The 16392-nt window shown below is 22.8% G+C and overlaps 1 protein-coding gene across 4 annotated transcripts in view; it reads right to left on the bottom strand.

The window, feature by feature from the left end:
- The window catches only part of Ten-m (teneurin transmembrane protein Ten-m), a 373522-nt gene that overhangs the window by 79399 nt on the left and 277731 nt on the right, over window positions 1-16392 (bottom strand). For all 4 annotated transcript variants that reach the window (XM_073985779.1, XM_073985778.1, XM_073985777.1 and 1 more), the window contains exon 2: window positions 9863-10048. In XM_073985779.1, the coding sequence (XP_073841880.1) occupies window positions 9863-10048 (186 nt within the window). The remainder of the gene's footprint in view (window positions 1-9862; window positions 10049-16392) is intronic.

Below are 16392 nucleotides of genomic sequence, written 5' to 3' on the forward strand. Positions count from 1 at the left end.
AAGAAAATATTTCTCTTTTTCATTGCAATTGTAAAAAAAAACAGATTAACAAGCATAGCATCAGTGTATAAAAATGTAACAAAAAAGAAAATGTAATTAAAACTAGTGGATTATTTCTGCTTTAAAGACATCTATAGTGAATGGTAGTTCAGTGGAAAAGAAAAAAACTGGGGCATACTTTAAGGGGATATAAATAAAAATAATATATATTTATAAATAAAAGAAAAGATTAATATTCACATAATAATTATTGCAAAAAATAAATAGAACATTATTGAAAAAATACAACTAAAAATATTGAAAAGATAAAATGAAAATTATTGACAAAATAAAATAAAATATTTAAAAATAAATAAAATTGATAAAAATGGTTAAAAATAAATGTTATTGACAAAATAAAAAATATTAACAAAGTAACAAAATTATAAAAACAAAATTATTTAAAATTAAACTAAAACTATTACAAAACTAGAATAGAAATATTTGAAAAATAAAATAAAAATTATTGCAAAACAAAATAAAAATTATGGACAAATAAAATAAAATTTAGTTTACAAAACTAAAAAATAACATTAAAAATTGTGAAAAATTAAAAAATATTGCCAAATTAAAAAAATATATATTATTGACAAATAAAAAAAAAAATTAAAAAAAAATAAAATACGAAAATTAAATTAAAAAAACTATTACAAAACTAGAATAGAAATATTTGAAAAAAAATAAAAACTATTGAAAAATAAAATAAAAATTATTGAATAATAAAATAAAAATTATTACACAACTAAAAAATAACATTAGACATTTTGGAAAAATAAAAATATATTACCAAATTCAAAAAATATATTATTGACAAATAAAATAAAAATTAAAAAAAAAAAATAAAATACGAAAATTAAATTAAATAAAAACTATTACAAAACTAGAATAGAAATATTTGAAAAATAAAATAACAATTATTGAAAAATAAAATAAAAATTATAACAAAACTAAAAAATAACATTAAAAAAATTTGGAAAAATAAAAAAAATATTGACAAATTAAAAAAATATATTATTGACAAATAAAATAAAAATTAAAAAAAAAACAAAAAATACAAAAATACTATTTTGAAAAGCAAAATTAAAAATTACTAACAAAAAAATATGGAAAAAATAAAAAATATTGAAAAAAAAACAAAATATTTTTGAATTGAAAAACTAAAATAAAAATTACTGAATAATAAAAAAAAAAATTAAACAATATTTTTTACTATTAAAAAAAAATGCAATTTATTGTATTTTCGTTTCTTTTAATTTTTGTGTTACATATTGCTTTATTTCTATTTGACAAACAAAATAAAAATTTAAAAAATACGAATTTTTGAAAAATCATATAAAAATTATTTTTTCGCACTAATAAATTTAAGAACATAAAATAAAATAAATAAATAAAAATTAAAAAAAAATAAAAAACAAAAAAATTTTTGAAAATTCCAATACAATAATTTGTATTATTAAAAATACAAATCATTGTATTTATTTATTTATTTGTTTGTTTATTTATTTATTTATTTATTTATTTATTTATTTATTTATTTATTTATTTATTTATTTATTTATTTATTTATTTATTTATTTATTTATTTATTTATTTATTTATTTATTTATTTATTTATTTATTTATTTATTTATTTATTTATTTATTTATTTATTTATTTATTTATTTATTTATTTATTTATTTATTTATTTATTTATTTATTTATTTATTTATTTATTTATTTATTTATTTATTTATTTATTTATTTATTTATTTATTTATTTATTTATTTATTTATTTATTTATTTATTTATTTATTTATTTATTTATTTATTTATTTATTTATTTATTTATTTATTTATTTATTTATTTATTTATTTATTTATTTATTTATTTATTTATTTATTTATTTATTTATTTATTTATTTATTTATTTATTTATTTATTTATTTATTTATTTATTTATTTATTTATTTATTTATTTATTTATTTATTTATTTGTTTATTTATTTATTTATTTATTTTTTATTTTTTTATTTATTTATTTATTTATTTAAAAATAATATTTTTCTAAGAATTTAAAAAAGAAACAATGTTTTCGAAAGCATGAAATTTTTCTTTAAATTCTTAAAAAAAATATTTACAAAAAAAAAATATTTAAAAAAATCAAGATTTTAAAAATAATAATCATCCAAGAATTAAAAAAGAAACATTATTTTCAAAAACTGAATTTTTTTTTAAATACTTAATTATTTTTTAAATTTTCTTATAATAATATGTGTTTAAAAAAATCTTTATAAAATCTTTTTTTTGAAACAAAATTATTTGAACATATGTTAGTTTTATTTATTTATTTATTTTACATATTTTAAAAATATATATTTTTTAAGCTGAAAAAAATATTATTTCAAGTTCAAAGCGAATATTTTTTCAATTTCAACAACTACTTTTTTTTATAATTATTTAAAAAAGTAAATTTTTAAAAAATTTATGTACTTTCAAGAATTTAAAGAAAATATGTAATTTAAAGAATTAAAAAAATATATTTTTTAATTTAATCTAAAAAAATAATGAAAAAAATTGAAGAATTTTTAAATAAGTCTTTAAGAATTTAAATATTTTTTTTTTTCAAAAATTGAAAAAGCATATTTTTAGTTTGCAAAAATTAATTTTTATTAAAAAATATTTTGTCAAAAATAATTTATTAAGAATTTTTTTAAAAAATATTTAAAGAATTTAAAAAAAATATGTTTTCAAGATTTTTCTTAAAAAAATAATTTAAAATATATTTTTCCAAGAATTTAAAAATTAAACAATATTTTCAAAAGCTTGAAATTATTTTTTAAATTTTTAAAAAATATTTTTTAAAAAATTCTTAAAATAATATTTGTTTGAAAAATTCTTTATAACATATTTTGTTAAATTCTTTTTTTTTTTTAATTTTTATGTAAACATATTTGAAAATAATTTTTAATAAAAATATACATTTTTTTAATCAACAAATATTTTTTTTTTCAATTTTGAAACAAAATTATTTGAATTTATAAAGAATATTTTTAAAAATTTTTAGAAATATATTTTTTTATTATATATAAACATTTTAAATTCTTTGAAAAAAATTAAATCCAATTCTGTTTTTAAGTCCATGTCATCAAAAATGTTTTTAAAACAAATCTTTGAAAATCTTTAAAAATTCCTGATATGTTTTTTTATTTTTTTTTTTAAATTTTAAATCTTTAAAAATTCTTGAAAATATGTTTTTTTATTTTTTTTAAATTTTTAAAAAATATTTTTTTCCGAAAAAAAAAACATTTTTAAAGAATTCTTATTTGAACAAAGATTTTTTTTTAAATCTTTAATTTATTAAAAAATTGCTCAAAAAAATGTTTTTTTAAATCTTAAAAAAAATATTTTTTAATATTGCATTAAAAACTTCTCACAAAATATATTTTAAAAATCCTCAAAATATATATTTTTCAATTTTTTAAAAATATATTAAAAAAAATATTTTTTTTTTTAAATTGTTGACCTCTTTCGTAAGGAATAATATTTCATTATTATAGACATAGTTTGCATTAGCTGAGTTTTTATGTGGCTGAATTTGCATTTAAACTGTATTGAAATTTGGCATTTAAAATTTGTGTAGAAAAATTGTGCATATTTTTAGGTCACATCATAAAGAAATATTGCATACTATAGGAATGATTGATGGTTTAATCATTAAAGCAAGTTTAAGGAACCAAAATAAATTTTTCTTTAAATTTCATGGTTTTCTTCCCCTTATAGTTTCCCCAAACCCCTTTAGGATTTGCAATATTCTGATACCCAGTTTTCCTTATTTTATTTCATTGAATATTTCGTTATTTTGCCAACTTATTTAGCGTAATAGTTTTGCTTCACCTTTTTTCCTCTTACATATAAATAAAATTTTCACTAACACCCTTTTAAAGAAATATTTAGCATACTTTTAGATGCTTCCATAAGAATTTCCATTATATTAAGATGGAGGAGAAGCAGAAGAAGTAGCAGAAAAACGGAAAATATTTCACCTGTTTTGGCTTGGCCTGTGATGATGAAAGGGGAACAAGTTTAACGAATTCATTTGTTAAGAATTTCCTTTTAGTTTTGTTGTTGCTTCTATGGCATATCTTAGGGAGAAGTTTATTGCACAAGACATGACAAAGTGTGGAGAAACTGGGAAAAATCTGTTATGCCTTAAGGAAAAATGTCACTGTAGAAGTCATTTAGAGAAAAGGTAAGAAAAAAACGACGACTACACAAAACATGGCCACAAATACCAACACAATTGGAGCAGCAAAGGCAAAGGTTAATGAAGTAACAAAATATGCAAACAGAAAATCAGGGAAAAAACGGGTTAATAAACTTAACAAAATATTTAAAGGTGAACATTTAAGGTGTTTGACAAGAAATGTTGAGAATTTTTGTGAGGCGAAGTTTTAATGGGGGATGCAAAAAATATTTGGCTTTTTAAGCGAATAAATGTTCTTATAATTTTATTAAGCATTAAAAATCATTGCATAGCTTTAGGGTTTGCATGTTGTAAAAAAACATTCCGTCATTTTTTGTGAAATATTTCATTCTGTTATATTTGTTTTGAACAAAATTCAACAAATCAAATTATTGGCTTTTAGTTTGTTGCTCTTTGTCTCTTTTTTTAATTTTGTACACAATCAAATATTCAATATTTCATTTGCCAAATTAAAGCTTTTAAATTGTATAGTTTGATTGATTGTGAAATAAATAAAAAAGTACTACTCAACAAAACACCAAAGTCAATCATAACTTTTCGGTCCATAAATGAACAGAAAAAAATTGGCTATAAAAATATTTGCTGTAAAAAATGTTATGCCATCCATTTATTTAAATTAAATTTAATGTACAATACCAGTATAAAATAAAAAAGAAATTGTATTGCATTTGCCCACTTTTCTGTTAATTTTGTACTAAAGTGAAAATTACCATTTCGTTGGTGGAGGTTGTTTTTTTGGTTTTTCGCAATTTTACTTTAATTGTTAGGCACGACGAAAAAAAAAGAGAGCACTTTTTTGTAGCCGATTTTCATTGAAGTTTTCAATATGCACATAAATTTACATTTTATTAGCATAGAATCCATAAAATTTGCAGAGTGAAACCCCGGTTTTTTTTTGTGGTTGTGTCGTGAAAGGGTCGTTTATGGTTATGGTAATTTGCTTGGTATGTGAAAATTTTTGTGTAAATTATTGTAATAATGAGAGTAAGGGACGAGAAAAAAAACGGCAACACAATATTAAGCCTAAATATGGGCATTACGTAATGTGTAAATTGGAATTGAGAATATACCAAAAACTTTAATAAATAGCCTAAAATATATATTTTTTTAAATTATCACCTAAAAGTATGCTTAAGATTTTCTATTTTAAACAGTTTGTTTAAAACAGAGATTGAATAGTTTTATAGATAAACCCTAAAAGTATGCTTTATATTTTAGTTTTTATTAGAGCCTAGAAGTATATTTTATTTTGTTTCACTTTTGTTTTTCCTTTGTAAATATTTTTTTAAACAAAGATAAAATTTTTCTCTATTATTTTCTCTACTTTATATATTTTAATGTTTATTGTTATTTCCTTAAAGGTCCATCTATTATTTTTTATTATGTTTCTAAGCCTAGAAATAGGCTTAAGATTTTTGAAATATTTTTTCCGGGGTTTCTATTTTAAATTTAAACCCTAAAAGTGTACTTTATATTTTTTAATGTTTATTGTTATTTTCTTTAAAGTCCTTCTATTATTTTTTATTATGTGTTTTAAGCCTAGAAGTATGCTTACGATTTTTGAAATATTTTTCCGGCTTTTCTATTTTAAACAGTTTATTAAAAAATAGTTTTACAATCTTCTGTTATTTGTCTAAACGTAAACCCTTAAAGTATGTTTTAAAATTTAGAATATGAGGGCCTGAAAGTATACTTTATTTTCATTCATTGTTGGTTTTTCCTTTTTTTCTTGTGTAAACATTTTTTTTGAAAACAAAGTTTGCATATTTTTAAGTTATCTATTATTTGTTAAAAATTTAAACCCTAAAAGTATACTTTATATTTTTGCTAATGTTTGTTTTTATTTTTCTTAAAAGCCCTACTTTTATTGTTTTAATACTTTTTTTTAAGATTTTTATATTTCTAATTCCCATTTCTTTACTTTTAAAACATAACACCCACTCTCTACTCCTGCTCCTAAAAATATGCAATAAATACAAGGCTTTAAACCTTTGTGAAATAGTTGAAATTTTCCTCAGCCAAACTAACACCTATTTTTCAAAAACTTTTACATATAAACACACATACATATACAGTGGCGGCCAGCTAATTAGGGACAATAAATTCAGTTTAATAGATTACTCGATTTCATTTAAAAATGTGTAGATTTTGATGAAATAAATTTTGCATATAAGATATAGATATAAGCACTATCGAGTGATGTCAAAACTTTCGGAGATTCTCCATATGTGGGGGAAGTACAGCCCACTTTTCTAAAAATGGTCCATTTTAGCCTGGCCAGCTAATTAGGGACATTATTAGTAAAATCAACTTTAATGTTAATTGATGCACATTTTTATACAAGAATAGCTCGTTTTAGTTACTTTATAGTGTATTCAACTGATTTCATGCTTTACCCCCGCCGAAAGTCCTTTAGGGGGCCGAAGTATTACTATAATCCCTAATAATGTGCTTTAGGCCTTCTTTTCCGTTAATGCACCAAAAATATGCATATTTTTGGCACTTTATAACAAAAACTATAGTTTTAGTAACCCCCGACACCATTCCGAACCATACACTTTAATTACCGTTCCATACTTGGTGTACAATTATCATTGAATTACTTATTGACCAGCTTGGATGAGTTATTAGGGTGAAAATCATATTTGAAGGAAGTGTAATGAGGGATTTTTAAGTCAACAAAATGTGGTAATCTGGTCATCAGCATGCTGACATAATGTGTTAAAAACATTTTGCATTTATTTCAACAACTGGAGCTTTTCGGCATGGAATACAATTTGTGTGTACCATTTTAAAACTATTCAAATAGTACCAACTGTTTGTTTATACGCATCGGATAATTTTAGCAGCAATTTAAACTTATTTTCCCTAAAAAGTGAGTAGTACCGATTGATTTCGATGTGAAAATGTACGTTGTTCCATACAAAAGCTAACACAAGGATCCCTAGGGCTGCCATCAATGTTGTGTGTTTTACAGCCTTTTTAAAAATTGTGTATGTAAATAATCCCTAATCTAAATTTTGCTCAATTTTATAGGTAGCGGAAAAATATTTTTTTTTACATTACGTCGGCATACTAATGACCAGATTACCACATTTTGTTGACTTAAAAATGCCTCATAACTAATCCTACAAATAGGATTTTTACCTTAATGACTCAACCAAATTGGTGAATAAGTAATTTAAGGATAAATGTACACGGCAATTGAAGTGTATGGTTCGGAATGATGACTGGGGTTACTAAAAATATATTTTTTGTTATAAAGAGCCAAATAAATATGCATATTTTTGAGCATTAACCGAAAATAATGTCTAAAGCGTATTATTAGGGATTATAGTAATACTAAGGCCCCTTAAAGGACTTGCGGTGGGGATAAAGCATGAAATCAGTTGAATACGCTGTAAACTAACTAATACGAGCTATTCTTGTATAAAAATGTGCATCAATTAACATTAAAGTTGATTTTACTACTAATGTCCCTAATTAGCTGGCCAGGCTAAAATGGACCATTTGTAGAAAAGTGGGCTGTACTTCCCCCACATATGGAGAATCTCCGTACGTTTTGACATCACTCGATATTGCTTATATGTATATCTTATATGCAAAATTTATTTCATCAAAATCTACACATTTTTAAATGTAATCGAGTATTCTAATAAATTGAATTTATTGTCCCTAATTAGCTGGCCGCCACTGTATGTATTCCTATATAGATATGTAAATTTTACTAGCCCTGAAAACAAAATTCGGTTTTTGCATAACAAAGCATATTTTTAGGCTATAAATGGTTTGCAAACAATACAAAAATCACATAAATTGTTTAGAGTAAAATCAAAAAAATAGAGAATATCATAAAAAAAATCTCAAAAGAATTGTTTTCAAAACAAAAACTGCATTTATATGGAAATTCTTATTGATTTTTTCGGGTAAGGAAGAAGGGAGTAGGAGGAACAGTCTGAGGTATTTTAAAATTGTTGCTAAAACATATCGACAACAACCGGATTGTGTGGAAATCTTTTGTTTTGGATTAAGTTATAGATGAATTGACACCTAAGAAAAAAATGGAGGGGAAATTGTTTGGAATTAAAAGGATTTGGCGCCCAATATGGGGTGGCATGCAACAAAAATACATTATTAGAAGATTTTACATACAAATTTCGCATTAACTGGCTACAAACTCATTCGTGTCATGAAAGAAAAAATTCTGAGATAATTGCAACGTGGGGTTGAAAGTTAGAATTTAAAATATATTTTTTAAGAGATTTTTAAAAGAATATTTGTCCAAGAATATTTTAAAATATTTTAATAATTATTGGTGGAGAAATTTTAAATTTTTTTTTTGCCCGAATTTAAAAAAAAATTCTAGAAATTGAAAAAATATATTTTTTTAAAGAATTTTAAAAAAATATTTTTCAAGAATTTTTAAAAATATATGCTTTAGGAATTTCTTTTAAAACAATTTTCTATTTTTTAATAATGGGAGTTAAATTTTTTTCAAAATGAAGGGATATTGCTTGGAAATTAAATTTTTTTGGCGCCCAATATGGGGTAGGATGTATCAAAAAAATATTATTAGAACATTTCACATAAAATTTTCGTATTGATGGGCTACAAAATCATTTGTGTCATGATAGAAAAAATTTTTGATATAATGGAGAAAAAAAGTAAAAGAAAGTGGCGCCCAACGTGGGGTTGAAATTTAAAAAAATATATTTTTAAGAAATTTTTAAAAGAATATTTGCTCAAGAATTTTTTAAAATATTTTTAATAATTATTGGTTGAGAAATTTTTAAAAAATCTTTTTGGCGAGAATTTAAAAAAATTTTCTAGAATTTTTAAAAATAATTGTTTTAATATTTTCTATTTTTCAATAATGGGGTTAAAAATATTTTTTTTCAAAATGGAGGGAAAAAAGCATGGAAAGTAACAGATTTGGCGCCCAATATGGTTTGGGATGTATCAAACAAATATTATTAGAAAATTTTACATAAAATTTTCGTATTGATGGGCTACAAAATCATTGGTGTCCTGATGGAAAAAAAATTTGATGTAATGTAGAAAATAGTAAAAGAAAGTGGCGCCCAACGTGGGGTTGAAAGTATGAAGACAACCCTTTTATAAGAGGTAAGAAGTTTTTTGTAGGCGACAAGAACATTCCTAGAATCTTCTTTTGGAAGTCCCAAATATTTTCCTATAAGAGACAAGATAGTCTTCTTACATACATATATTCTTATAGAAAACTAGCTCGACTCCTTATATAAAAGGGTAGAATCTCTATTTATGGGAGATTAGAAGTTCCAGAAGGAATTCCTTTTGGATGGACTAAATAAATACAAAACAAAATTAAATATTGGTGCCCAACCTGTAGAAACCCCTAAGGTCTTCCTTGAGTAGACTAGCAAGTCTTTTTATTAATCCTCTTATAAAAGACAAGGTGGACTTCTTATGGAAGGCTAGAAGGTCTTTTTATAAAAGACCTGAATACTAAAATTTTTCCAAATGATTTTTCCATCTTTGAAAAAACTCGGAGAATAATTTCTTATTCCTACAAAGAAATCCAAAAAACGTCTACTTACTTAAATTACCGCTGGGAATGTATACGTTGCCCGAGGGTGTACGCACCAAACATGATGGCTCAAAATCAACACCCAAATCATTTGGATTTGCTGCTACTAAACGACCATTATTCATGCGACTCATTGTGGGATTTCTAGGTGGTACATCTGGTGGTGCCGTAGGCGTAACTCCTTCGAGAAGGAAGCCTGCAAAAAAGACGGGAAAAGAACAAAATGGAAACGTAAGGTAAGGACAAGGGAATAATAATAATAAGAATTGAAAAAGAAAAATATTTGAAAATTAGATGGCAATATAAATAATAACAAATTAAAAAAAAAATTGCCTAAATGTAGGCTTTAAAAATTGTTTAATAATTGAGAGTTAAAAAAAGAAATTTTTTTCATTTAGATTTATAAAATTATTCTAAAATTAGCCTACCAAATAGTTTCAAAAATAAAAAATGTGTAAAATTAAAAAAAATAACCCTTAATTTGCCTAAATGTATGCTTTAGCTTTTTAAAATAATTTTTTAATGCAGTATAAATATTTTTACGAGCACTATTTTGAAATTGAGAATTTTGCCTAAAAAAGGCAACAAAATATTTATATTAAAAGTAGCCCAATACCAAAATTTGCCTACTTTTAGGCTGTTTAAAAAGAATTTTCTTTTACAGTTGCTATTTTCCCTTTGATTAACACTCCCCACAACATCCTTTCAAACTTAGTTTAACCTAATTTTTTGATTTCGTTTCGTTTTTTCACAAAATTACAAACTATTGCCTAATTCTAGGCTTCATTTCATTGTCCTTCACGCACAAACACACACACACACACGGAGCCTAAGCCTGCTGCTTGCTGCTGTCTATCTAATTTATTTCTCTTCTACTTTGTTATGTTTTTTGTTTCCTTTTCTATGTTTGTTTGCAAACTAAACTAATTTTACGCTTTATTTAGTTTGGTAATTTGCTTCAGCTACAGCTTACGTTGTGGTTGTTGTTGTTGTTGGCTGATGGTTTTGTTACAATTGGTAGTTTTTAAACGGGGCGAAAAAAGAACTTGGCGTAAATTTCAAAATGCTGTTTGGGGCACCATCAAAAAGTTCATTTACAATTTAAACTCTCTCACTCGCTGTGCACAACTGGGTCACTTTTGACATGGACGTATGTATGTACATACATACATATGTATGTATACAAATGTTTGCAGGACCTTGTACAAAGTTTTGAATGCAATTTGAAAAGTATTTAAAAAGGGAATTTGGAATTAGAAATGAAATTTAGAATTTTCAAAATGAAATTTTTAATCACTTCACTGCAAAGGAATTTTTAAATAAACAGAAAAAATAATAAATAATTTAAAAGTTTTTGGAATTTTTTGGGGCATACTTTTGGGAGCCGTAATAAATAGAATATATTATTAAATGATGGAGAATTTAATTTGTAAAATTTTTAACAATAAGTCAAATAAATAAAGAAATTTTCAGAATTTTTGAATTTCTAAGCATACTTTTAGGCCTCCATACAAAGTGGTAAATTATGTAGAACTGTAAACCAAGTAAAATATAAATAAATGAAAAAAATGTATTTAAATTAAAAGTAAATATGAATAAATAAATATTAAATAAATAAATAAATAAATAGATAAATAAATAAATAAATAAATAAATAAATAAATAAATAAATAAATAAATAAATAAACAAATAAATAAATAAATAAATAAATAAATAAATAAATAAATAAATAAATAAATAAATAAATAAATAAATAAATAAATAAATAAATAAATAAATAAATAAATAAATAAATAAATAAATAAATAAATAAATAAATAAATAAATAAATAAATAAATAAATAAATAAATAAATAAATAAATAAATAAATAAATAAATAAATAAATAAATAAATAAATAAATAAATAAATAAATAAATAAATAAATAAATAAATAAATAAATAAATAAATAAATAAATAAATAAATAAATAAATAAATAAATAAATAAATAAATAAATAAATAAATAAATAAATAAATAAATAAATAAATAAATAAATAAATAAATAAATAAATAAATAAATAAATAAATAAATAAATAAATAAATAAATAAATAAATAAATAAATAAATAAATAAATAAATAAATAAATAAATAAATAAATAAATAAATAAATAAATAAATAAATAAATAAATAAATAAATAAATAAATAAATAAATAAATAAATAAATAAATAAATAAATAAATAAATAAATAAATAAATAAATAAATAAATAAATAAATAAATAAATAAATAAATAAATAAATAAATAAATAAATAAATAAATAAATAAATAAATAAATAAATAAATAAATAAATAAATAAATAAATAAATAAATAAATAAATAAATAAATAAATAAATAAATAAATAAATAAATAAATAAATAAATAAATAAATAAATAAATAAATAAATAAATAAATAAATAAATAAATAAATAAATAAATAAATAAATAAATAAATAAATAAATAAATAAATAAATAAATAAATAAATAAATAAATAAATAAATAAATAAATAAATAAATAAATAAATAAATAAATAAATAAATAAATAAATAAATAAATAAATAAATAAATAAATAAATAAATAAATAAATAAATAAATAAATAAATAAATAAATAAATAAATAAATCTATATATATAAAAGAGCTTAGTGATGAGTGAGTGAGTGAGTGAGTGAGTGACTGACTGACATATCATCGCCCAGACGAAACCGCTGAAACTAGAAAGCTGAAATTTTGACTGTGGGTTGCTGTCGGTGTGTAGGGGTGAGATAAGGCTGGGTTTTTGGAAATTCGACCTAGAAGGGTACGAAAAGTACTAAAAGGTACTAAATATGGTACCCTTTGTATTAGGCAACCGGGAAGAGCTAGAATTCTGAAATTTAGAATGAGGGTAACTGATGGAGAGTTAGAAAGATGTACCAAAGGGTTTTTGGAAATTCAACCGCTAAGTGTACGAAAAGTACTAAAATTTAGTACCAGTTGTATATTTTGAACGGATATAGCTAGAATCATGGAATTTGGTGTGGAAATCAAGGTTGGGAAGTGGTGCTTCTAAAATGAAATGGTTTGGAAAATTACTAATCATGTGTACGAAAAGTACTAAATGGTACTAAATTTAGTACAATTTAGATTTGGGTGAACGTAAAGAGTTGGAAACCTGAAATTTGGAATTAAGATTACTGTTGTAGTGTAGGATTGAGATATGAGGATAGTTTTGGAAATTCGTAAATTTGGTACAATAGGGATTTGGGTGAACGGATAGAGCTTTATTCCTCAAATTTTGACTGAGGATCACTGATGAAGAGTAAGAAAGATGCACCAAAGGGTTTTTGGAAACTTGAGTGTACGAAAAGTACTAAATGGTACTAAATTTAGTACAATTAGGATTTAGGTGAACGGAAAGAGCTGGATTCCTGAAATTTGGAGTTGATATTACTGTTGGAGTGTAGGTTCGGGGAAGTTTTGGAAATTCTTACTTATGGGTATGAAAGGTACTAAATGGTACTAAATTTGGTACGATGGGGTGAACGGATATAGTTGGAATCTCGAAATTTGGAATTGAGATTACGGGTGGGGTGTAGGATTGAGATAGTTTTGAAAATTCGTACTTATGTCCGGCAGTAATCTTACTAAATGGTACTAAATTTAGTACAATTTGGATTTGGGTGAACGTATATATGTAGCTAGAAACCTGAAAATTGGAATTAAGATTACTGTGAAGTGTTGGACTGAGATATGAGGGTGGTTTTGGAAATTCGTACTTATGTGTACGAAAAGTACTAAATAGTACTAAATTTGGTACAATAGGAATTTGGGTGAACGGATAGAGCTGGAATCCTGATATATGGAATTGAGATTACTGTTGGAGTGTAGGATTGAAGAACTTTAGGAAATTCGTACTTATGTGTACTAAAAGTACTAAGTGGTACTAAATTTATTACAATATGGATTTGGGTGAACGGATAGAACTGGAATCCTGAATTTTAAGTATTTTAATTTTATTTATTTTAATTAAAAGTATGAATTTTAGTAAACGGAAAGAGTTGGAATTAGGAATTAAGATTACTGTTGGAGTGTAGGATTAAGGTAGTTTTGGAAATTCGTACTTATGGATATGAAAAGTTCCAAATGCTACTAAATGTGGTAGAATTTGTATTTGGGTGACGGATAGTGTTTGAGTCCTGAAATTTGTTGGAGTGTAGGACTGCGGTAGTTATGGGTACGAAAAGCACTAAGTGGTACTACCTTCGGTACAATTTGGATTTGGGGGAACGGATAGAGCTGGAATCCTGGAATTTGGTCAGACTGCTGTTGGAGTATAGGATTGAGATGGAAGTAGTTTTTGAAATTCGTACTTATGGGTACGAAATGTACCAAATGGTACAACTTGGATTTGAGTGCACGGATAGCGCTGGAATTCTGTTATTTGGAATTATGGTTCTGTTGAAGTGAAGGATTAAGGTAGTTTTGGAAAATCGAATTGTACAGAATTTGGTACAATTTGTTTTTGTGTAAAAGGGTTTTTGGAAAATAGTCGTAGAAAGGTACGAAAAGTACTAAAGGGTACTAAATATGGAATCCATTGTATTAGGCAAACGCGAAGAGCTATAATTCTGAAATTTTGAACGAGTGGTCATTGATGGAGAGTTATAGAGATGTACCAAAGGGTTTTTGGAAATTCAACCGATAAGTGTACGAAAAGTACTAAAACTTACTAAATTTGGTGCTAATTGTATATTTTGAACGGATATAGCTGCAATCTTCAAATTTGGTATGGGAATCAACCTTGAAGTGGCGTTGAAATAAGGAAATGGTTTTGGAAGTTCGTATTTATGAGTACGAGCAGTACTAAATTTGGATTTGGGTGAACGGATAGAGCTGGAATCCTAAAGTTTTGAATTAAGATTACTGTAGGGGTATAGGATTGAGATAGTTTTGGAAATTCGTACATATGGGTACGAAAAGTACTAAATGGTACTAAATTTGGTACAATTTGGATTTGGATGAACGGATAGAGCTGGAATTCTGAAATTTGGAACTAAGATTGCTGCCGGACAGTAGAATTGAAGTAGTTTTTGAAATTCGTACTTATGGGTACAGAAAGCACTAAATTTGGTACAATTTGAATTTTAGTAAACGGATAGTGTTGGAATTAGGAATTAAGATTACTGTTGGAGTGCAGTATTGAAGACATTTTGAAAAGTCGTACGTATGGGTACGAGAAGTACTAAATGGTACTAAATATGGTACAATATGGATTTGGGTGAACGGGTAGAGCTGGAATCCTGAAATTTGGAATTAATAGTACTGTATAAGTGTAGGATTCAGGTAGTTTTGGAAAATCTTACTTATGGGTACGAAAAGTTCGACTTGATACTAAGTTTGGTACAATTTGGAATTGGACGAACGGATACAGCTGGAATCTTGAGATTTGGAATTACGATTAATGTAATTATTTTGTATTAATGTCCGTGTATGGCTGAGATGGTGGTGAGCAACGTTGATCTTGCTGTTAATGTGTAAGGGTGAGATACGGTTGATCTTTTTGAAAATCGAACTTAAGGGGATACGTACAGTACTAAGATAAAAATAAATATTGTTTAAAATTGGTATTAGTGCAACCAAATTTTCAGTGTTTGCCATTTCCATATTATATATTGTTTATTTGTTTTTTTTTTTATATCCTTTCCGCATACGAAGTAGCGGGCATTTTGCTAGTAAATAAATAAATAAATAAATAAATAAAATAAATAAAATAAATAAAATAAATAAATAAAATAAAATAAAATAAAATGAAATAAAATTAAATAAAATTAAATAAAATAAAATAAAATAAAATAAAATAAGATAAAATAAAATAAAATAAAATAACATAAAACAAAATAAAATAAAATAAAGTAAAATTAAATAAAATAAAATCAAACAATATCAAATAAAATAAAACAAAATAAAATAAAATAAAATCAAATAAAATCTAATAAAATAAAATAAAATATAATAAAATAAAGTAAAATAAAACAAAACAAAATAAAATAAAATAAAATAAAATAAAATAAAATAAAATAAAATAAAATAAAATAAAAGAAAATAAAATAAAATAAAATAAAATAAAATAAAATAAAATAAAATAAAATAAAATAAAATAAAATAAAATAAATAAAAATAAAATAAAATAAAATAAAATAAAATAAAATAAAATAAAATAAAATAAAACAATAAATAAAAATAAAATAAAATAAAATAAAATAAAATAAAATAAAATAAATTAAAATAAAATAAAAAAATAAAATAAAATAAAATAAAACTAAATAAAATAAAACCAAATAAAATAAAATGAAATAAAATAAAATAAAATGAAATAATGTAAAATAACATAAAATAAAATGAAATAATGTAAAATAACATAAAATAAAATAAAATTAAATTAAATAAAAATAAAACAAAATAATATAAAATAAAATACAATAAATTAAAATAAAATAAAATAAAATAAAATAAAATAAAATAAAAT

This window comes from Musca autumnalis, unplaced genomic scaffold, assembly GCF_047663935.1.
Source record: "Musca autumnalis isolate F117 unplaced genomic scaffold, ASM4766393v1 scaffold_4, whole genome shotgun sequence".
In the NCBI taxonomy this organism is placed as follows: Eukaryota; Metazoa; Arthropoda; class Insecta; order Diptera; family Muscidae; genus Musca; species Musca autumnalis.